At 34.0% G+C, this 23221-nt stretch overlaps 2 protein-coding genes across 2 annotated transcripts; both read right to left on the reverse strand.

Annotated features, from left to right (window-relative positions):
- Positions 1-812: 812 nt before the first annotated feature.
- Positions 813-9847, reverse strand: LOC140880980 (lysophospholipid acyltransferase LPEAT2-like). The gene is made up of 14 exons (XM_073285907.1): positions 9305-9847; positions 6479-6659; positions 6218-6277; positions 5902-6065; positions 5757-5820; positions 5428-5496; positions 4797-4892; positions 4046-4090; positions 3043-3113; positions 2320-2386; positions 1756-1806; positions 1520-1630; positions 1374-1421; positions 813-1239 (listed from the first exon to the last, which is right to left on the reverse strand). The coding sequence occupies exons 1-14, from the start codon at positions 9727-9729 to the stop codon at positions 1072-1074; spliced, it is 1620 nt and encodes a 539-aa protein (XP_073142008.1). The 5' UTR covers positions 9730-9847; the 3' UTR covers positions 813-1071.
- A 6271-nt stretch (positions 9848-16118) lies between these two features.
- LOC140884689 (protein cornichon homolog 4-like) lies at positions 16119-18416 on the reverse strand. The gene is made up of 4 exons (XM_073291518.1): positions 18278-18416; positions 17556-17737; positions 16533-16655; positions 16119-16437 (listed from the first exon to the last, which is right to left on the reverse strand). The coding sequence occupies exons 1-4, from the start codon at positions 18347-18349 to the stop codon at positions 16410-16412; spliced, it is 405 nt and encodes a 134-aa protein (XP_073147619.1). The 5' UTR covers positions 18350-18416; the 3' UTR covers positions 16119-16409.
- Between the last annotated feature and the right edge of the window lie 4805 nt (positions 18417-23221).

The raw sequence follows: 23221 nt of genomic DNA on the forward strand, positions 1-23221 counted from the left end.
TTTAGAAATTTGTTATTATTATTTTGAACATGGTTACCAAATTAAAGTCGATGTAGATTGGAAAAAAGTTATGTTTCCTTCTTTAGTTAGTAACAATAATGGAATCAATAAGTGCATACTTAAATATGGTGAATTGTGTAAAAGCGTGAATATTTCCCTCAAGTGGCTCGTACACAATATGTCAAAATGAAAAAAGTGGAGTAGATTGCCTAATTTTGGCTTCTTATCTTTATCAAATTTATTGTTTAAAAAAAATGAAAAAGAAAATGAAGAATCTATTGTATACATATATATGTATTGCCTCACTTCAAGCCTCAAGGTGATCCAAAGGGATGACGTGGAATCCTACCTGTCGGCCACTCTTTATATTGGCATTGTTAATTCGATTGAATTCAACCCAATAAATCATACTATATTCTTTTAGAACATGTACAAATTTAGATTAAGGGAGTGTTTGCATTAGATTGTGCTTTTGTAGAAGTGATTAATTTATAGATTATAAAAAAGTTATGAAAAATCAAAAGTTGATAGTGTTTGGAAACATACGTGAAATATTGATTTTAACAATGACCTTCTTATTAGAATCACTTTTGGAAAATCATAATCACCACATGACTAGCTTTTGGATTTCAATTAAGTTAAGCATAAGCTAACACATAATTTAGATTTAAGAAACACACAAAAAAAGTTTTTTTAAAAACAAAAGCTAACAATCATTTTTTTTAGTGATTGCAAACACTTCCTAAATATCTCCAAATTATGTAATTCATTTCCATAAAATACTTCAAACTCTATATTTTGATGCATTAAAATCTGATCTTGTAAGAATAGTAAGTTATCATAACAAATTGAGGGCACGCATCATGCTAACCCAAAAACAACACAAGGCAAAAAGTTTGAATACATTTACATGGCAAATTGAAGCCAACCACACGACACCAAGCACAACATTTTCAGAGCTAAAACTTGGATGCACACATAAGAAACGACACTCATGACTTAAAGCTCCTAATCCAGCACAAATCAACACAAAAAATCGCTATCATTTGCATGCCATACATCCGTCACTAGCTACAACACCTCTATTAAAGTAGGATCCAATATAGACGAACCTATATGCAGTAGCAGAGGTGTGAAAAGGCCTATCAGCAATGGATGTCTCCTTAAACACGTCACAAAATCGTTTTTGCTGATTTTTCCATCACTATCAACATCGAACAAACTAAATAGCCCCTCAATCTGCAAAGCCCAAAAAGTGACCATTCTTAATAGCAGATTGTTGAGAAGATTAGCATCAATTTTCATGATCTGACTCCCATTAAGAACAATCAAGTGTCATTGACAGAGAAAGTCCAGTTACTTCACAAACTCACCTCATCAAGGTGCAAATTCGGAACACCGACAGAGATTGCATCATGTAACTGTCATGAGACAACTCAAAGATCATGATGCTAAACATAGAAGCCTAACAAATAAGGAAATAACCAGTAACTAACACAACTAATTGATGAAAACATACCTTCGGTTTTGAAATGTGATTCTTTCCATCTGCGACACATTCACTAAATGCTAGTTCACAGGCATTCCGAAATAGTGGCTGCTTCAAGACATGGGCAGATCCAAGCAGAAACTGACATAACAAGTGCTGCTAATAGTGAAGATCCTTGGTAGGCATAGATCATTATGTTTGCAGTATTTCTGCTTATGCATGATTCACACATGCACACTAGTATGAATACAAAAGTATTAGCTTACCTGTTTGAATGTTATTTTACCAATTTTTTGTGTGTCGATAAACCCAAAAATCTGTGAAATCAAGAATAAAACATAAGCATCAAGTAAATAACAAAAAACTACAACCCAAATTAGATTCCATTATGAAGACTAAAGCCGAGGCCAGCCAAGAAGTATAGAACCTATAAAGACAAAGTCTAGCACCTAATTCCTTTCTCTGTTTGATACTTCAATGTAGACACCAACAGGCTGTTCTTATGTATGTAACAAAATAAGTAGTAATTGATTACTGACTGTATAAGATTACCTCCAGACATATTAAAGATAAAATTTGGACTAACGGACAGTGCATACAGGAAGAAAAGCATGTTTTCAGTAAATATATGCAGAAAACTGAGGAATGATGAGAAAATTTCAACAGAGGTGAGGTCAATGCTAACTTTCTATAAACCTTGATTGGGGAATTACTGTTATTTATCACCCTTATTCTCAAAAGTATCATGACATACACTCTTCAGCCATACACACAAGAGCAAAAACTATACAAGCCAATGAAAAGCTAAAAAGAGTTGGTTGCCAGCTAACCTTTTCAGACAGCATGGAAGTTTTCAGTCTTAAAACCTTGATGAAGTTGTGGAACTCAACATATCCACTGGAAAGAGTACGAAACTCTATCAGAACCATTCTTCGCATTTACAAATTAGATCTTCAAAATATATAAATAAATGCAATGCAAGAACTTGATAAAAAAATCCCCATTTAAATTCTCTATGTTTATCAACTAGTGAATGGAAACTTGTAACCCTTGACCCAGCAATCACAATGTGAGAATCCTAAGTAGCGGAGAAAAAGAACTGCAGAACATAGGCGAATTGTACTGAACAGTGACACATTTTCTATTCACCATTCACTATGGTGTCTACCAATTAAACTGATGGAATAATTTTCAATTTGTTATTGTACATTACACTCCCCAACTCTCATGGTTAGCCTTGAAGCAAGGCTAGAAAACCTCGCACTAATTGCACATTCACGCTAAAACTAGTACCATTTATTAACCGAGATGAAAAAGTCACCCAAATGAAAAGGAATGGAGGCAATCAGAATTGTTTTAATGGTCTGATTTTGAGATGTTAATTGCTCTAGCGTCTAGAAGTTATCCAAGGACCACAAATTGACTTCATACAGTTATACAGTAACTTTAATTTTTAAATATGTTTTAAGTAAAATAGAACAAGCAGTAAGCCTATACAATGTACTTAAAGCACATATAATACATTTGGAAAACTCAAATGATTTCCAAAATACCTGGCATTTGGGTTCATTGAAAGATATATCTCCAAAAATTCCACAGCCTCCAAAACCCTTAGATGCAAAGACTGAAGAAACCAATGGCAATTATGAATATTACTCGCAGCAGTTAATTGATACAAACAAGGAAAGATGCAACATCCAGAAGAAGTTCCAATTCATTTTACGAAAAAAAAAAATCCAATAGAACATAAGTATAGCATTCTGATGATTTTGGCATTTTAGTCGTGAGAAATTCTTTTCCATAATAATATCAGCGCCCAACTACAATGCTTATAGGATTAAAATGATAGTTGTACACTCAAATAAAATCTACCCACATGCCTAAAAGGAGAACTTCTATCTACGACAGCTAAAAAGATGCATTGAAACTTAATTCTATTCAACTGCAAGTGCAGCAATATTTTTTCTTCCGGGAATTCAGGCTTAAAATACATTGAGGATGACCTCATGTGATATACAATTGCCACAGGTTTTTCACTGAGCATGTGCTTAACGAGCCATGGACCCAAAACAGTAGATAAAACATGGTACTAAAGCAATATTTATGTATGCCCACACACTTATTCCACCCTGCACATCAAACTCACGCACATAGTGAGCATAATTGCATTAAAAGAGTATCATCAGACAAGTATCATATGCAAAGGTAAGAGTTAAGACCCTAGTCAATCAAGGTGATTTCCATAAATGCTGGGCCCTTAAAGCACCAGAATTGGCCCATCTCGTGGAAAGTTGAAAATGAGTATCAAAATTCAGGAACATAAAATTGAAGTAATGACTCCCATGATTATTCGCACCCAAATTTCGCTATAACAAACATTAAGTTAGATTATGGGTTGAAAATATTAATCTTTTAAAGTACCCATGGTAAAACGGGACCGTATACCAGAAGCATTTTAAGTTGGGCAACGAAAATGTCAAAGCATATTGACCTCAGTGGATAGCTTCAAAGTAGTTTAAATAACTTTTCAAAGTATATGAATTCAATCCAACTTACTGATTGCACCCAAGCCATTTCTACCATATAATCTGAGGGATTTTCCTGCCAAAATTTTGACATTGTATCAGCAAATAATCCAACATTTTGATAAGCATATGAACATATTATTATGTTCCTCAAGTAATAATCTTCGTTTGACAATTATTTGTGCTATTATAGAGCACAAAAGTAACCAAGTAAAATGGAAATAAGAAAGAAAAATTTTGATGAGAGAGGCATTTTCTAGGAAAAGTGCCCAACAAAAATAGTATCTTTGAATGAATTTAGTATACTAGGCTACCAGTGGCTTTTCAGCCCGACTGACCACTGCAACCTGCTTGATATACAATTTGACTTATTATAGCTGAAATATTGTATACAATAGCACCAATTAAGATGTAGGATTAAGAAAAAAAAAGGGTAGTGTAACATGATGGTGACAGAAGTTTTAATGTATAATTTGCAAAATAGTTGATTGTTGTAGTACTTATGACAGATGTTCTCTACTCCATAAGGTGTACAAACTGCATAATTATCAACAGAAGAACAATGTAAACTAATCTCGCATGCAAAATAAGCTTGTGAACCGATATGATGCCCAGATATCGCTATTTATTCCATCAAACTTATCCAAGTACTAAAAAACAAAATCAACAAACAAAAAGAATAAATTCAAGACAGCGACACACTTTTGATTGTTTAAAGCATGTACACACTGGTGAACATTAATTACTGAGTGAATTCTCAGGTACAAAAGCTAATCACTGACCTGCTTGAACTCAGCTGCCTTTGCAAAAAGCATGAAGTCTCCATAAGTATGTGATGTTTGTGATACATTGAGAGCACTGGCAATGACATGACTTGTCTGCATTGAATCGCATAAACAATTTCATCAATGGAAATAACTATTCAGTAAAATAATGTCGAAAAAAAAATAAAACATTGCAATATACTAGACTCAATGTTCAAAAGCCAAACAAGAGGGATCTAAAGATCAGCTTATGACTTCGAAGGGAATTTGACAATTTGTCCTAGGATCCCATGTCTACTAGTCTAATGTTTGCTTTGTAACATTAAAATAGAAATTACAATCACAAAACGCCATTTCTAAACAGGGCTGCTAGCTTATTTCTCTACTCAGCTAATGAGAGTTCAAAAATTTCTATATCAAATTATTATTCCCAGTAAACCATAGCCCAAACCATAAATAAACTCCACAAACACGAATTTCAGATGTCGAAATTCATTCAAAGGAAACATGACATTTATGGCTTGCTGAGAATGCATATCATACTTAGAATTGTGATGTTAACACCGAAAATTACATGAGCACGAGTTGAAAGGGATCAGAACATATAACAGAGAATCAAATCCATGTCAACCAGTAAGACAAGACTCACTCTCTGAGCAAAACAGATGGCATTTTCCTTCCGATTTTCGTTGGGTGTCACAACAGGAAGATATTCAACCTGTGCAACATAAGAATGATATGACCATGCTAAACCGTCAACACAAAAAATGTCAAGTTTAAGAGAGCCTCAAAATGACAATGCTAGCTGAGTGCCCAAAGAATCATCTCCAAAGCAAGACAAGTAATACAAAATCTGAACCTGACCGCAACAAGTTAAAGGGTTCTTCATTTAGGTTATAGCAGAATCAATCATAACAGTAAGTTATTAAATTCCTTCTCCTTTCTTATCTCCAGAGACAATGAGAGATTAATGCATACCTCCATGAAATTGTGAAACTGTGTAAACATTCTGAACATCAATTTTCCAAGTGGTATATTCCCCCTGAACGAGATAACAGCCATCTGAGATTATAAGGAAATACATGTTGACAGAACGTCGGTGAAAAAAATCAGAGGGCAATACCATGATTGGTCAAAGTGTATGTGGGGATAACGGACAATGACTGGCTGAACGGGACGACCAGGGATGAATGCACCAAGTTGAAAGGACATAAGAACTCTGCCGTTGCTTGTTGTTCCCTCGGGAAATAAAAGCACTCGAGGAAATCGATTGGAAGAAGCCTTTCTCTGTATTCAGATTCTTGAATAAAATTTATAAATTTAAATTCTACTCCAAACTTGGGACTTGAAATAATAAAAAACACAGACATTCAGTCCTTATTTGGCATCCTACATTTGGTTCAAACATATAAAAAAAATTGCACGCAGATGCCTTCTACCTTTATTTCATTTACAGCATGCTTCCGGGATGATTTTGAAAATCTATCAACATATATAACCTACAGAAGGAATCAAGATCTTTCGATTAAACTTTTGGAGAGATTCGTTGTTCAACAGCAATAAGAACAAATGTACAAATCAAGCGGTTAAAAGTTTCCTATGAATCTACGAGAAATTACTCCTAACCACCACTCTTTAAAAAGACTTGCAGATATTACAAACTGAAAATGAAAAGACATTATAGCAAGAATCTATATTACCTGCATTGCCCTGATGATGGTTCCAACAAAAGGCATGGAATCATGCGATTCAGAGGAAACTATCGTCGGAAACAAATCAAAGAAAAAGAAAATAGGTTCAATATATGATACATGATTTGATACAACAATAGGAGCAATCTCCCTCGATGCAGGCTTCCCTCGTCTTTTTATCCAATGGTACCTGCAGTATAACAATCCAAAGTGATGGTAATGAGTTTTCCCACTCAAAATAGGACTAATATGCCAAAAAAGAAAAATAACAACACGTCAACACCTTAAGGAAATCTAGATAAACAATTATGAATTATAGTCCTATAATCCTGAAGTGATAATTTTTATTCTGTTATAGGATCATCCACAGTTGATAATCATGCTAGTCAGATAAGAGCTTCTTTCATAAATGCTCAACTTTTGATCATCTGCTAATCAAACACATACTTGACAAAAAAATCAAACAAATAAAACACACAGCAACCTAGGAATCTTTTTGACAAGTTACTAATATTTGGTCGAACAAACTAACTTCTTATGATCTTATCTCAAAGTGTCACGCTGAGAGCATTTAAAAAATTCAGATGTAACACTTATATTTTCATTTGGTTTCTGTTACTTTGACTTCTAGTTTAAATATATATAGTAGGGTATAATGGGTTCGTTGATTAAAAGATTAATAAAACTTAGAAAATGGGTTTTCATCAAAAAAAATTTCCTAATCATACGTAATGTTTTATATATCTATATATCTGTGTATACGTGTGTGTGCGTGTGTGTGTATGTATATGTATATGTATCTATAAATATATGTATATGTATATTTATATTTATATTTATATTTATATTTTATATATGTATGGATATATATTTATTCAATTTCTTGTATATACTTGTTATTGCCAACATCCGGCAATTCAAATTTTCTTTGGCTTTTAACATTACTTACATAAAAGTTAAATATATATGATAACCACTCAAAGAAGACTAAAACAAAGCGAAAAAGAAAAAAGGAACTTTTACGACCTCACATGGAGTCTTGGTTTGTTAAAAAATATCTAATATAATAATTCAAAGTAGACTGAAGTACTGATGCATTTCTATATTACATTATACATTATACATAGATTGGTAACATACTAATTCCAATACCAACTTTGAAAAACAATAATCGACCTAAAACATGTTCAACTTGCTCAATTATTTATATCAGTTATCACTCAATGTTCAAAAAAACATCATATTTGAGTCAAATTTGTCCACGATGCATGCCACAAGTGCACAATATAGTTTATTGAATCTAAGGTATGAGAAAAGTCAAACAACTTCAAGCACGAGAACGTAACATGATATTTCAGAAGAAAGTGTTCCACGATTTCCTGACCGAGGCTATGGTTGATTTTGGAACAATTATTGATTAGCATTTTCATTTCAAGATTGAATTTGAGTATAAATGGAGACTCCTATTCTCTCGACCTCGCCTTGATAGAAACTTTTCCCAAGCTCAAGATTGAGTCTCATATGGAGGAAAATAACTCGACAATCGATTTCTGAACTCCATTGCTTCCACCACGCTCAGCTGTGAACACATTTCATGCGGTAGAAGCACAACATCCAGTGGCTAAACATGCCTCTAACACTGTCATATCCCATGGGTGTAATTCACTTGTTATACCTCCAGCAACTTCTGAATAGCAGCTGTCAGTGGGCATTCCAAATGCTATAAGTTTGCGTGGCACCCCAATGCACATTCAAGAACAGAGAACTGCGATTTATGTGAATACTTGGCAAATACAGTGTGATACAAAAACAGAGGCAGAGATGACGAGGATGGTTGCATGTATCCTAGCCTTTCTCCAGCTGAGAAACTTGGTTTGGTCATCATTTCCCCTCGCAACTCTCGAGTTCACCAAGACCACTATGAAACTCCTCCAAGGAGTTTCGTATGCTACAGCAGCCATGTGGATTCAATTAATGTGTGAGTAGAAGCCTGTAATGCTACATAATAAGATCGAAATTATGTCTGACCCCATTTAGTTTCTTCACTTATATGTTATGAGAGGGACATGCTTTACTTATTGAAGAGCTTGACTTGTTGGCCGGGAATCCACCGGAGACCATAAATTGGGAGTGTTTCAACACTCTTGAGTCTTGACCCCTCTACCACATGCGCTACCTGGAGGACTAGGTGGTTCCAAATGGGGAGGGAATGATATGATCGTCAAAAAATTAAATATTTTACGTATTTTTAACCAGTTTGATCCATTAGCAGTTGTAAGAGCTTTAGTCACTTCATTAGTTTTGTCAGTCACTGAGAACATGTAATAGATGCTCAGTACCAAATTTAAGAATACACAGAATAATAACGAAAATTCATTTCCCCATTCAAGTCCCTTCTCGGCTTCTCCTATCCACTAAAATGCTCTTGGAACTCAGCTCCCTCCTCCAGTCTTCGCCTCATATCTTCGTCGGTTCTTGTCGTACCCACTAGCCCGAAGAGTAATAAGCTATACGTTCTCACAATTTTTACTTTCAACAATTTGGATCGTATCATTTCCTCTCAACTGATGAATTATATTACGCTAATATGTTGTAAATTGCTTGACACCCGTATACACGTACGACGTACACAATTCGTGTACAATGTATCTGTTTCCATTCACCGTAGATTATAGCTCTCTCAACAATAAGAAAAGTGCTTCATTTCAAGAAGTCGAGAAGAAAGAAGCAAACAAGAAACGCTAAAATAAAATTCCAAAAATACAGCAGTCACAAATTCATCAAATAAAAGAAAAATTAAAAGATAGAGTAAAAGATCAATGAGAAAACGCATACCCAAACGTGAAAAGGATCGCACGGGCACACAAACGGGTGACCCACATAACCCGGCACCGCCACCTCGGAAGAGGATTCTGCTTATCCTTCCAGCCATGCAGCGCCAAAACAGTAGCCACATACCCCACCATCAAACAAAAACCAAACAGCACAAGCCTCACGGCCGCAACAGGCAGGCAGATCACAATCTTCAACCATTCGTACACGCCCTCCACTCCAGGAGTGCCGTTCCGAAAAGGGTCGACGGTGCTGGATCCGGGCACCTCGAATCCTTCATGGGCTCCGATTAATTCAAACGGGTTTTGACACACGGATTGGGTCCCTGCTGATCCATCGCACCCGTTCACGTCGAGCACGACGTGGGGATGATGATCGGACGGCCGGGCGGCGAGGAAGGGAGTGGAGAGAGAGTCGTCTGCCGCCATGGTTGACGAGAATTGGTGGAGAGGGCTGCTTTATTGGAAATGGTGGCTCGATGGCTGAATATTATTATATGCAGAGAATGGGGCCAAACAGGGCACTAAGAAAACCGAACAAAAATGGGAGGGAAATCTGAAGCGACTTCCACGTGAGATCCACGCCACCAATTAAATATACCAAACACTGTATCAATTGTCAAATACAAGTAATTGAGTATAGCCGATGTATGCGGTTTGATACATGAATATTTATGTATAGGTATGAAAGCAGCCTTCTTAACATAATTTTTTGGAAGGAAATGAAGTGAATTGAAAAATGGGATTAAATAAAATAAAAAGAGTGTAAATTGGAAATGATAGAAAAAACATTAGTGAGTGGAAGTGCATTTTTGGATTAAAAAGAATCAGACCAATGCACCATTCAGTTTTTATATAATGCTTAAACTTAATAAATAGTTATAGATTAGAACCGATCTTTATATATATATATCGATTGAAAAATAATATTTTAATATAAAATATTAAATCGAATATAATATTTGTCACATGAAATTAAATTTGTAAAACGACCTTTCAAGAATTTTGTGTCTCGCTATCAAATGGATCGAATCGGCCACTCTTGAAATAGATATATGCACAGTTTGTATCAGCAGCGGAGTGACATAAATACAATTTTCTAATCTATAGTATACATGTTTATTTATAAGGACAAAATAAATATTAATATATTGTTGCTATTTTTCTCATGAATAATGTCATTATTCTTGTGATTTGGTATTAATTAGCAAACGCATATTCAATATTATATTTAATATTGTCATTTATTGTGATTCTTGCTATCATCTTGGCTCATCAGCCACGTTATTCACGTATATATTAGGAAGTTGATGTCGTTATTAATGCTTTGACCCATTAATGTCCGATTTAAATTGATTTTTGAAAATCGTCATCTGAATTATAGAGAGGAACATTATGACATTTTGTATACTACTTATAAAAACTAGTATCGAATTGCACGAGTTGCATGCTTGTATAATCAATTTTTAAATACACATTGCGTGTTTGTAGAATTTGTTTTTTTATTAAATAATTGTGGAAAAAATTAAAATTTATAATTTTTTTTAAAAAAAACAAAAAATCACACCAAAGTACCAATATGGTGTGACCACACACTTAATATAATAGATAGAATAGATATATATTTATATATATATATATTAATTCAATTATATCTATTTTTTTTGTATTATCTATTTTCTATGAGACTGTCTGACAAAAACCTACTCCTTTAAAAGAATAGATGACCACATTTTTTTTCTCAACTGTCATGTCCTAATAATGGGTGAGACCTTGGATCAATAGGGCCCACATAAAACATGTGGGACTCACATGTTATCATGTGGGTCCTCCTTTGATCCAAGGGCTTAGCTCCACTAGGTGTAGCATAGTCTCACCCCAAAAAGGTTCGCATATATTTGGTCCATTAAATGTCATTTCTAAAAATTCACGTTTGATTATGATTGTTTTATCCTCTTATATATATTTTTATTATAGTAAATAGAAGCTACGCCTTCGTTGTCACACATCAAATACTCATGACCTATGAAATAGATTAAAATCCAAAAAAAAAATCTTAATATACACCTTTCAAGATATTTTAATCTCATTCGACCATTTACATTGCATAATTATTTAAATTTAAACCCAACCTTGTATCAACAACTCGACTTACTAAAACATAGGCCTTTGAGAACATATAGGTGCTTTAACTCGAGTATTGACCCGGGTTTGTAAGATGGACATGATTGTCCTCCTTACATATCTTTATTTATTTATTGCTTGCAATGATAGCCATTTTTTGTGGGTTTTTTTTTTATAAAATAAAATAAATATATGTATGTCCGTACAACAGTTGCTTCAGATATATTGTAATAAATGACAGAACCTTAAATTCTACTCTATCTTTACAAGGCAATGCAATATGCAAGCAAATCCCACCAATCCCAAATTTAGGACACACCACGTGCCTCCATGTGTTTCTCTTTCAACTGGCACCATGTTGTTATTATAATAATATCTACACAAAAATAATGCACTATACGTGTATGCCAAATTTGGATTTAAAAAAAAAAATTGTCCATAGAGACATAAACGAGTTGGTAAGGCTTGAGGTAACGTGAGAAAAGATTTCTCAGTGTTGCGGATTCGATCCTCGTGTGGAGCATATTTTCTGCTGAAATATTGTTGGAGTATGCTCTGGGGATTGAGTCATGTTGCTTCCTCCTTCAGATCCCTACCGCTCGTGCACATCCATTGATTTAACCTCTGCATGAGTCAATGAACGTTTAACACATGTGAAATGGGATCCAAGGACGGACCAACAGTGGGGGCTGGACTGGGCTTCAGCCCAGTCTAGCCCCCACCCTTAGCCCATTTGTTAATATATAGTATATTATGTGTATATTTTTAAGGTCCAATATAATGTATTTTTTTTCTTTTTGGGCTCTTTCAAAATTTTTTATTTTGGGCTCTTTTAATGTTTGATATAGACTAATAATATTTTTTGTTTTGGGTTCTATCAAACATATTTTTCCTGTTTTGGGCTATTTTAACTTTGATTTGGACTAACTAAATTTGCAAATGGAGTTTGAGAAATTTTAATTATATTATACTAATAATAAATTATATTATAAAGATAATTAATTAAAAAAATTAGACAAGTATCATCCGTATATTAGATTTCAAATGGAAAATGCTTTATTTTTTTTAAAAAAAATTGTGTAATGATATAATATAATATTCTCTATTAAGTTTAGGGGACCTAATATAATAAAAGTTAGATTTTTATATCATTATTATGATTATGATATTGATATTTAATAAAATTAAACACTTATGAAAAACTAAATGATATATAAATTTAGAGAGTTAATTAGATTATATAAACATATATATATATATATATATATATATATATATATATATATATATATATATAATAGATTAGAATATTCAATGTCTATAATTTTTTTGTACCTAAAATTTAGTCCCCCTTGAAGAAAAATCCTAGTTACGTCCCTGATGGGATCCCTTTCGGAATCAACCCCTTTTTCATAAACAAATTTGGATATAAAAAATTACATTAAAAAATATAGTTTATTGTTCTAACTCATTTGACACATTTCAAACCTCATTGATTTTTATTTAAAAAAATTTTAGTACTAAAATGCTGATGGTTGGAAAAAAATGGTTGCATATCTATTTAAAATTGATAAATAATTTGAATAAGTTGTAGAACAAAATTTATTTCGCAAATAGAATTTTGTAATAAAATTATTTATCGATTACCAAATAAAGTGAATGATAAATTAATTGATAATAGTTCGAATTTTATAAGGTTAGATTGAAAACATGTATGCATATACATATATAATGATATAATATATAACATAAATACACACACATGCATATAGAAAAATGTATCACATTTGAAGCACCACACTCTTTCAATCATACCATTCGATCTCAGAGCGTGTTCAACAATATGAGAAAGTTGGTGTTGTGAAGTTGATAACTTGATCGCATGATAATGTCAACGTTGAGGATTTCATTGTATGTTCCTACAGTGATGTGTTGATGTTAAAATATTATTATTTTATTCCATTAAATAATTTTTTAAAAACATAATAAAAATGCACATAACTATAATAACAATAAAAAGTACACATAATTGATTTTAAAAATTACACATAATTTTAAAAACATAACATAATTATCCAAAAAAACATAAATAAAAAAGACACATAAAAATCATGTTATATTTTATAAAATAATACACATTAATGAAAAAAGACACATAAAAACACACATAATTTTATATTATTTATTAAATTTTTTGTTACAATTTATTTAATTAAAAATAAAAATCAAAGTAAAATAATGGTTAAGATGATCTGACTGACCGTTGATTTCAAACTGTCATATCATATCAAGCTTTTTGTTTATTTTTATTTTTAAAATTAAAAAAATATTGGTGGGATTCACCGTGCGGAGGTCTCCGTGCGGGGCCCACCACTTCCTCGACGCGAATAACATCGTGCGAGATCCTTGCCCCTTGGAGGGGCGAGTGAGGAAGTTGGGCTGAGGAAGTTGGGCTTCCTTGATGATGTGAGGTCAGATGATACATATTTGATCTTTCCACAACGCTTTTTATACATCACGAATAAGAGTCCACTCATTTGTATTTTTCACCTCATTTTCTTCTTCTATATATTCTTTAATTCTATATTGCAAATTTTTTAGTTTTTTGCGTTTAAATCTAAACTGCAATACATAAAATTTTGATTCGAATTTTTGAAGTTTTTTTTGCGTTTATATTCGAATTTCATAATTAAATTCGATAGTTGTTTCGAATTTTTTAAGCAATATGATTTGATCCAAATTTTGCGAGAAATAAACTCTTGAATTTGGATTTTTAACTTTAAAGCTTAGAATCCAAATTGATATCATTCCAAAAATTTCAAAGTTTGTGTGTTTTAAAATTTGTAATGTCACTGTTTGAAAGTCGATAGTCGGTGTAACTTGAGGTCCTTGCGCGGGCATCTCATCCCTAAGACTTGCTTGCTCTGTATGGAGTGTCCCGTGGTTCCTCGAATGCCAGCCGCAGAGAGTAATGCCATCAACTAGGGCGCTATTGACCACTAACCACTCGCTCGCCGGCCGCTCGGGCTCCGCGTTTCAAGTTCGTTATCCTAACCGTCTCCTCTCCTCCACCGGGAGCCTGGCCCCTTCTTCTATCTTATCTACAGCCTTGCTCCTGAGCTACGCTGCTGTCATAAGAGAGGACCAGACAGTTCCCGGTTCCGAAAGCAATAACAGATTTTTTGACTGAGTTCTCGGATGTCAAGCCACCGCAACTACCGAGAGCTCTTCCTCCCCGAAGGACTATTGATCACCAAATTGAGTTGGTTCCAGGTGCACGGCCCCGGCTAAAGCACGACAGAAAACTCCCTAAATTCTAACTCTAAAGTGGAATTAGAAGAAAAGGGAGAGATTGCTCTCAGATGCTATTTTTTCCAGGTGGAATGATTCATTCAACCTCGGTATCGGCAACCAACACGCCCTTCTCTGTCGAATGAATCTTCAAACCACGACTCCGATCACGGTTGCCAGTTGACTTTCTCTCAGGACAGTGCCGTATTTGAATTTTTTTTGGCCTGAATCGAATTTTTTGAACATAGGCCCTCGTAAAATGAACTATGAATTTTATCAATTAAAACTACAAATATAAAACAAAACATACAAATTTTAGGAACCATTATTTGTATATAGTACTCAAAAAAATTAGAACATTCAAAATATTAACGTGATTTTAACCTAACAGTACCTTTATATATCTATATATAATAATAAAACTGATTTTTTTGGGACCCTCCAATCTTGGGCCCCGAAACGAATGATTTCGTCAGATTGTGCTCAAGTCCGACCCTGCTCTCAGGTGACGGGGACATGTCACTTGAACTTGAGCCTATGAGCTAGAATCGGCTAGCAAGCGTATTGGTTATTTTATGTTAGGCTAATAAAAAAAATTGGAGAAATTTTATGCGTAATTTTCGAAATTATCTTTGTTTAAACAGAGATAATGCCGTAGAATAAATTTGATCAAGAAACCGATTTTATTTTGCTCAATCTATGTGTACTTTTGGATTACGAAGCTAAAACAGAAAAAAAAAAAATTAATAAAAAAAGTGCTTTTATTGCTCCATATATGTTTGAATATATCTGCAGTGCTTTTAAAAGTATTTATTTAAGTCAAAATAAGTTTTTTTTTAAAAGCTCTTAATAATCATATGCATCAAGACGAGACAATAACATTTTAAGAAAAAATAGTCAAACTTATACATTTTCAAGAGTAATATTATATTTTACCAACATTGATACAATTGAAAAATATACATTAAACATGTACTTTATATTAAACTTGATTTTAAAAGTTTTTCATAAAGATAAATTAGCAACTGAAAAAGGAATGTTATGTATTTGAAGCGAAAGTTAAAGCAAAAAAGCCATATATTATTGCAATTGTAACTATTTCAAGCACTTTTTCAAAGAGCTTCTCCATCAGAGCACTATAAATTATATAATACACAAGTTTTAAAAATCTTAGGACTTTACCAACTACACTAGTAATTTGCCACATTTCAAATCCCATTCGTTTTTGTTAAAAATTATTTTATCATTCAATTTTTAAAATATTTATCATAATAGCGAAGTATTGCATGTAAATTTGAAACTACACCCTGTTCTTCAGCAATCAGGTGAACCAAACACACGCTGCGATGACGAAGTTTCTGCAAATCTATTCTTACACAAAAACTCCCGTGACACGGCTCCTATATCAATGAAAAAAAATATTATTTTTTATGCCAAAAATATTTAGTTTTCATTGTACATATGTGTCGGGTCGAGCCGTCTTACGTATATGAATTCGTGAAACCATGTTACAAGAAGTCTCGATGCCATCTACTACAGACAATGGAATAAGTAATCAAACAAAGAAATTAAAATGGCTGAGGAGATTATAAAAGGCAAACATTTTATTAGAAAAAAAACGTTACAAAAGAATAACCATGTATATATCACCTACAAAAATGTAACGTTGGTCCGGGCACTTTAACCCCGGTTGCTCATTCTTCCACAATGCTCCAGATCATCCTGAGAGGTGTAAAATGATAGTTATCAGCAAATCAAGGAGCAGACCAGAAGATTTCAGAAAAAAATCGACAATGGAAACCAAAATTTTATCATACCAGAATATCGATAGAGCAAGAAGGATGGCCAGATATATGAGCTTGTACAATCTTATCTTCTTCGCCCAGCGAAGTTGGTTGAAGATCTCAGTCACATCTAACAAGTGCCGCTGCTGAGAATATCTGGTCATTGATAAAGAAAGGACGGGAATTATGATTCCAAGAACAAGGAAAACTTTACAACCTGGCATTCAAATCCATTATGCCAAACACATGACAAGCCATCAGCTAATGGCTTCTGTAAGCTCGTTCAACATTGGGCTAGGAATGGGTATTATTTTTTATAAGGTGAACGCTCTCACTTCTGAGTAAATCAATGCCTCATTTTAAAATCAAATAAAATATCTCTAATATTTTTTTCAAAGCCTTTTGTATCTTCCAGCACAAGACTGTTCAACGAATCAGAGTGCCAGTTAGATACATATTTCAATGTATTACCCGAAACGTAACATAACTTAAAATACTAATCAATGCATCCTTGCAGATCTTTCTGTAACCAGGAATTCATTGTTGAAGTAGCTGTTTTATTGGATAGTTTCTCAGGTAGATCATTGATCAATATGCTTTATAAGTCGCACTGTGATGGTACCATTGTTCGCTAACAGGGACCGGAGATCTATTTATGATATACACATCATAGACATCAATTCTCACATTTTTCTCAAATCTTTCTTTGCTTATATGTTTCACATGGGGGTGTATGCATCATGATTCTCTCCTTTTCGTCAAACTCATGAAATTACATCTTATGCTCAAATTGCAGCACATAGCTTAAGCACTCAGTAGTTCTCATACTCGAGATTCTAGAAACCTCACTGAATCTAATTGTTTTAGGGATAAATCTTTCGGCCATTTCGTTAATCAACACTTATCAAATTTATATGAAACATTCACCAAGTTCCGACAAAAGAAAATATCATAGTGAGAAAGTGATAATTACATCTTTCTATGGGCATTAGTTATCTACAAAACAGAAGCAGGCTGTCAATTCTTGTGTGCAATATACTCAAAAGAAGAACTTACACTTTGACATTGTAATATAAAAATGGAAGACACAGCAAGAACATGACCCAATGTCCGGCGGTGAGATGGACTAAGCATAGAACTCCTTCAGCGACGAACTCGGGCCATACAACCCAATTGATTCTTGATGTTGAGTCATATGGGTTGATGTAATCAAACTCTAAATCAGTCAAACACATTAGCTGCAATATAAAAAATAATTCAGTTTCAGATTTCGTGTAGCATAAAAGAAGAGGGGGAGGCATCGCCATTGGCGAGAATGCAAAAGAAAGAAAGACAGATTAGGGATGTCATGCTACAAGAACATTCTTCAGCATTTACTCCACAAAACAAACAAGACATCCAAATAAAATCTTGAAAAAATTGCAAGCTTCAAATTAAGTCATCTCCCAATTTCACCATGTATCAAAAAAAAAGTTACAAGCTTCAAAGTCCTCAGCCAACCATCTCAGCAAGTCATCTTCCAACACCCAGAACAAAAAAAAAAGAACGGATATATAATCCTTATTCCCATCAACAGAAAATCACTCTATTTCATTGAACTCGTGATGTACGAGCACTAACTAAGAAAACCCATCAATTTTTTATTAATCAAAATTAATAACAAATAAACGAAACATCAATTAATCGGGAACGAAATCAGACGGTGGAGTAAAAATTACATGAAAACAGGCATATTGCTGGAATTAGAGACGAATATTAGGTTATGTGATGAAAAATACCTGGTAGAGAACAAGGGCTAGAATAATTATGAGCAAGAAAAAGGCAAATAGCCATGCAAACAGATCCGCCATTGCATACACTCCCAACTCCTGTTAGCTCCTTTCTCGTTTGTTCGATACAAACTATATTGTTCTTTGCTGAGTAACGAACAACGATTTAAAGGGACCGCAAGTAACACGATTTTAAGCAAAGACTAATCATAATGTATTTATTTTTTTTAATAAAATAATAAATCAGTAAAATTTATCATAGGACTAAATAATTAGTCGATAAACTATCAAATGAATTAATTAATTCTTGATATCTTTTCATGTTTTAAAAGATTTATTTAAGTCTTTTGACTTTTTTAGACTTGTAATTTCTTAAACTTGAAGTTTAGATCTTTTTAAATATCTTATTTAATTGGTTTAAATATTTTAAATAGGAATTGTTTTATATTGAATTATAGAATGATATATTCCTATATTTTAAAGAACTTAAATATTTCTATATTTACTGATTATTTTATAGGAGATATTATGAACTTATCATAATATATCTCTATCTTCTAACTTATCATTGTTTCCTTATCATTATAGATTCAAATTTGAATTAAGAAAACAAGATCAAGCCTCTTTTTGGAGATAAGTTGACACGCTTAAATAGAAGAAGAGTGTAGAGATTCAAGAGTCTTGGAGAAAAACGAGAGAGAGCGCAGAAAAGAGAGATCAAGCCGTAGATGATGATTTGAGCGTACAAAATAAAAGAGAGACGAGAGAGAGCTTAAGTGTTGAAGACAAGGAACTCAACTTTCTGTGAAGAGTTTGAGAGCATTGAAGATTGAAGGATGTTGCTCTCATATTTTGGCATTTAAGGGCCAACTCTATTCTTTTGATTTTCTTGTCTACCTTCAGTAGATTTTTAGGAGTTGGTTTATTTGATTTATTGTTTATTTTCTCACATGTTTTGAGAAAATTGATTTTTACAATGATTCACTAGTTTTAGGATTTGTAAAACTCTTTGATTTATTTTCTAGTGAAATTTTTGCCATGAGGCGTTGCAAGAGTATTGTATACTCTTGCTTAAATATTTGAGTCTTATTTATTTGGTTGCTTATCTATTTTATTCATGCTTTCATAAATTCTGATGCATGTTACTCAAAGTGTTATTGAAGATGTTGTCAACACCTAGTGACAACATTTGAATCTGTTTGTATGTGCAATCTTTTATTACTTTAGTACTTGTGCATATTTACTCTTGAGTAGTTTTACCGTTGGTTTGCTGTTACTATTCACGTTTTAATATTTCCGCTGCATGTTGTGTAGGATGTTGTCAACATCTAGTGACAACATCTGATTCTGATAATTTTTATGTATCCTGATATTCCTTACAAGTGGTATCAGAGTCTACTCGTGATACACTAAGAGCTAATTCTGGATTATTTTTTCAGGAATATTATGGATTCAACAACATCAAACTCATTCTTCAAACCTCAAGAAGTCTTTGTGTAACGACCCACGTCCTTCCACCGCATCCCTCCCCAGCCTATAGCATGGGCTCGGACCGTATGATTCGACGGGCATCGCACTCATGACCTCCCCACTCCTGGCAGTGGGTTTTTGCCCTCCCCAGGAATCGAACCTTGTACCTCCAGGCTTAAGTACAAAGTTTTATGATTCCTGGTACCATTGAGCTAGTAGGGAGGTCATGAGTGCGATGCTCGTCGAACCATGCGGTCCGAGCCCATGCTATAGGCTGGGGAGGGATGCGGTGGAAGGACGCGTGGGTCGTTACACTTTGAATCGGATTTGGGAGATGACTCGATCTCACTCATCACAAAGAAATTTGGTGATTATCTGAAGAAGATGAGGGAGACAAAGAAGACCGATCAGAAACTCAAAGCTCCAATTTTTTCGGTTTCTAATAAACCTCTAAAAATTGACGGGCCTGATCAATCATCAAGGAAGTTTTCTGATCCTTAAAAGCCTCTACTTATGCTGGAAGTAAAGAAAATTCCTATTGCAAAGAAGATTGACACTGTGCAATGTTATGAATGTCAAGTCTATGGTCATTATGCCGATGAATGTGAAAATACGCTTCGGAAAGGGATGAATGCATCTTTGAGTGATGAAGAACATAATGAAGAAGAAAGTCACACATCCCTGACAATATTGATGGAAAGAAAAAAGTTGTTTCAAGTCAATCCTTTAGGTGTTGCCGCAGGTGTTGCCACACCTAGCCGCAACATCTCCCAAAGGTCAGTATGTTTAAATTCTCTTTGCTGCTGATAATGTGAGTAATTCTGATGCAGGTGATGAAAGAATGTCTCTAGAAGATGTGCGAATGCAATATGAAGAGTTATATGCTGACTAAACTGATAGAAATAAGACGAATATTATTCTTTCAAAAGAAAATACTGACTTGAAAACTGCTGTGTCAAGACTTGAAGTTGTGTTGAGTAAGAAGGACCTGAAATTGTGTCAGGTAAAGGAAGAACTTGTGAAAGTTAAGGGGGCGTTTTCCAAGTTCAATCCAAGCACATCCAAGTTTGAATCTTTGCTCTTGATTGGAAGAGATGGTAAGGCAGGTTTGAGTTTTGAGAATAGTAAATTTGAAGTTGGTGAATGTTCAAAAGATCCTGTGTTTGTTAAAGAAAGTAGCTGTCTAGGAAGCTTAACAGAAAAGGTCACAACAACCGATCCTCCAAACCATATTGTTTTAAGTTGCAGGAAGATTACAGACAAAGATCCGAATCTAAGGTGTTGCCCAACACCCCACACAACATCTCTAATAACAGATCTACTGTAAGAAAGGTTTGGGTACCAAAAGCTGATATTCACTGTTATATGATTTATACTGCTTTGCAAACTAATGTTTCAGGTGCATGGTACTTTGATAGCGGTAGCTCACGCCATATGACAGGTTCCAAGCGATTTCTCTCTGATTATGTTGAACATAAGAGTGTGAAAGTGACTTATGAAGGAAGTTCAAAGGGAAATATAGTAGGAAAAGGCACACTGGATGTTTCTGGTTTGCCTAAACTTCGCAATGTGCTATATGTTGAAGGATTAACTGCAAATTTAATAAGCATTAACCAACTTTGTGATGAAAATTTGCTTGTGCAGTTTGATAAGAAATCATGCAAAGTTTTTGATAGTTCTAACATATGTGTGATGATAGGTACGAGGTCATCTGATAATTGCTACCAACTTTGAGAAGAGATGACTTGTAGGCATACAAAGGCGAATGAATTCAACATTTGGCATCAAAAATTGGGACATGCAAACTTCAAGACTTTGAAGAACTGAAGTAAGCTTGATGTTGTTAGAGCTGTGTCTAATTTAAAATCTGAAATTCCATTTGTTTGTGAGGCATGTCAAAAAAAAGCAGACCAGAGTGTCACACCAGATGTTGCCAATATCTGAGACAACACTCTGTCTTCAGCTTGCACATATGGACTCGATGGGTCCAATGGATGTGAAAAACTGTGGAGGTAAGAACTATTCTTTTGTTTGTGTATATGATTTTTCACTATATACTTGGGTAAGATTTGTGAGAGAAAAATCATATATATTTGATGTTTTTAAGAATTTGCTCATAAGGATTGTGAATCTTCACAACTTGAAGGAGACCAGAATTCGCACTGATTATGGAAAGGAGTTCTAAAACTATTTTTTTGAGAATTTATGTGGTAATAAAGGTATTTATCATAAATTCTCTGCTCCTAAAAATCCGCTACAGAATGAAATTGCTGAAAGAGAGAATAGAACTTTTCAAGAAATGGCTAGGGTGATGTTGGATTCTAAAAACATTTCAAAATGTTTTTTTTTTTGGCAGAAGCCTTAAACACAACATGTCACACTTCAAATTGAGTATACTTGAGGAATGGTTATATTATGACTTCCTATGAAATTCTCATGGGAAAGAGGCCGAACCTTAAGTACTTTCATGTTTTTGGCTGTGTATGTTACGTTTTGAATGATATTGATCATTTTGCAAAGTTTGATGATAAAAGTGACAAGTGTTTGTTCTTAGGTTATTCTTTGGATATTCAAGATTATATGATGTTTAACTTAAGAACTTGAAATTTTTTTGAGTATATTAATGTTGTTTTTGATGATGTTGCAGATCTAAAGAAGAAATCTACTGAGGATGAAGTTTATGATCTGCTTGAAAATTATGGAAATTTAGATGTTGTCCAAGGTGTTACAACACCTGTGAAAACACCTCCTACAGAATCTCCAAAAACAAAAATTGAACAGTCTACTGATGAGAATGAGGATGAGTACAGTGAGGTACATGAAGTTGGTAAGAATATTCCTAGCAAAATTCAGAAGAACCATCCAACCTCACAGGTCATTGGAGATATACATGGAGATATACAAATCCGAAAAAAAGAAAATGTGGATCATCGGAAGATGGTTGGACTAATTTGCAAGAGCTCTACGTATTCTCAGTATTATTTTCGTGCTTTGTGTCAAACAGTGACCCCAAAAGGTTGAAAAAGACATTGTATGGATTGAAAAAAGCACCCCGTGCATGATATAGAAGATTAACCGAACACTTGCTCAATATTGAAATCAAAAGAGGTGAGGTTGATAAGACATTGTTTGTGTAAAAGTCTCAAGGTAATATTATTATTTGTCAAGTTTATGTAGATGACATTATTTTTTGTGCTTCTTGTGAAAACTTGTTGATGAATTTGTGAAGCGTGTGTTTTCTATTTTTGAGATGAGTATGGTTGGTGAGTTGAGTTATTTCTTGGGATTGCAAATGAAACAAATGCATGATGACATCTGTTTGTGTCAAAACAAGTATGTTAGAAATCTTGTGAAAAAGTATTTGAATGAAAATTGTAAACACATGCGTACACCTATGGGGTCTAGTGAGAAACTGTCGAGGGAAGATGTTGCCGAAGGTGTTGACAACACCCTCTACAGAATCATGCTTGAAAGTCTCTTGTT

Source organism: Henckelia pumila, chromosome 2 (genome assembly GCF_033568475.1).
Source record: "Henckelia pumila isolate YLH828 chromosome 2, ASM3356847v2, whole genome shotgun sequence".
Lineage (NCBI taxonomy): Eukaryota > Viridiplantae > Streptophyta > Magnoliopsida > Lamiales > Gesneriaceae > Henckelia > Henckelia pumila.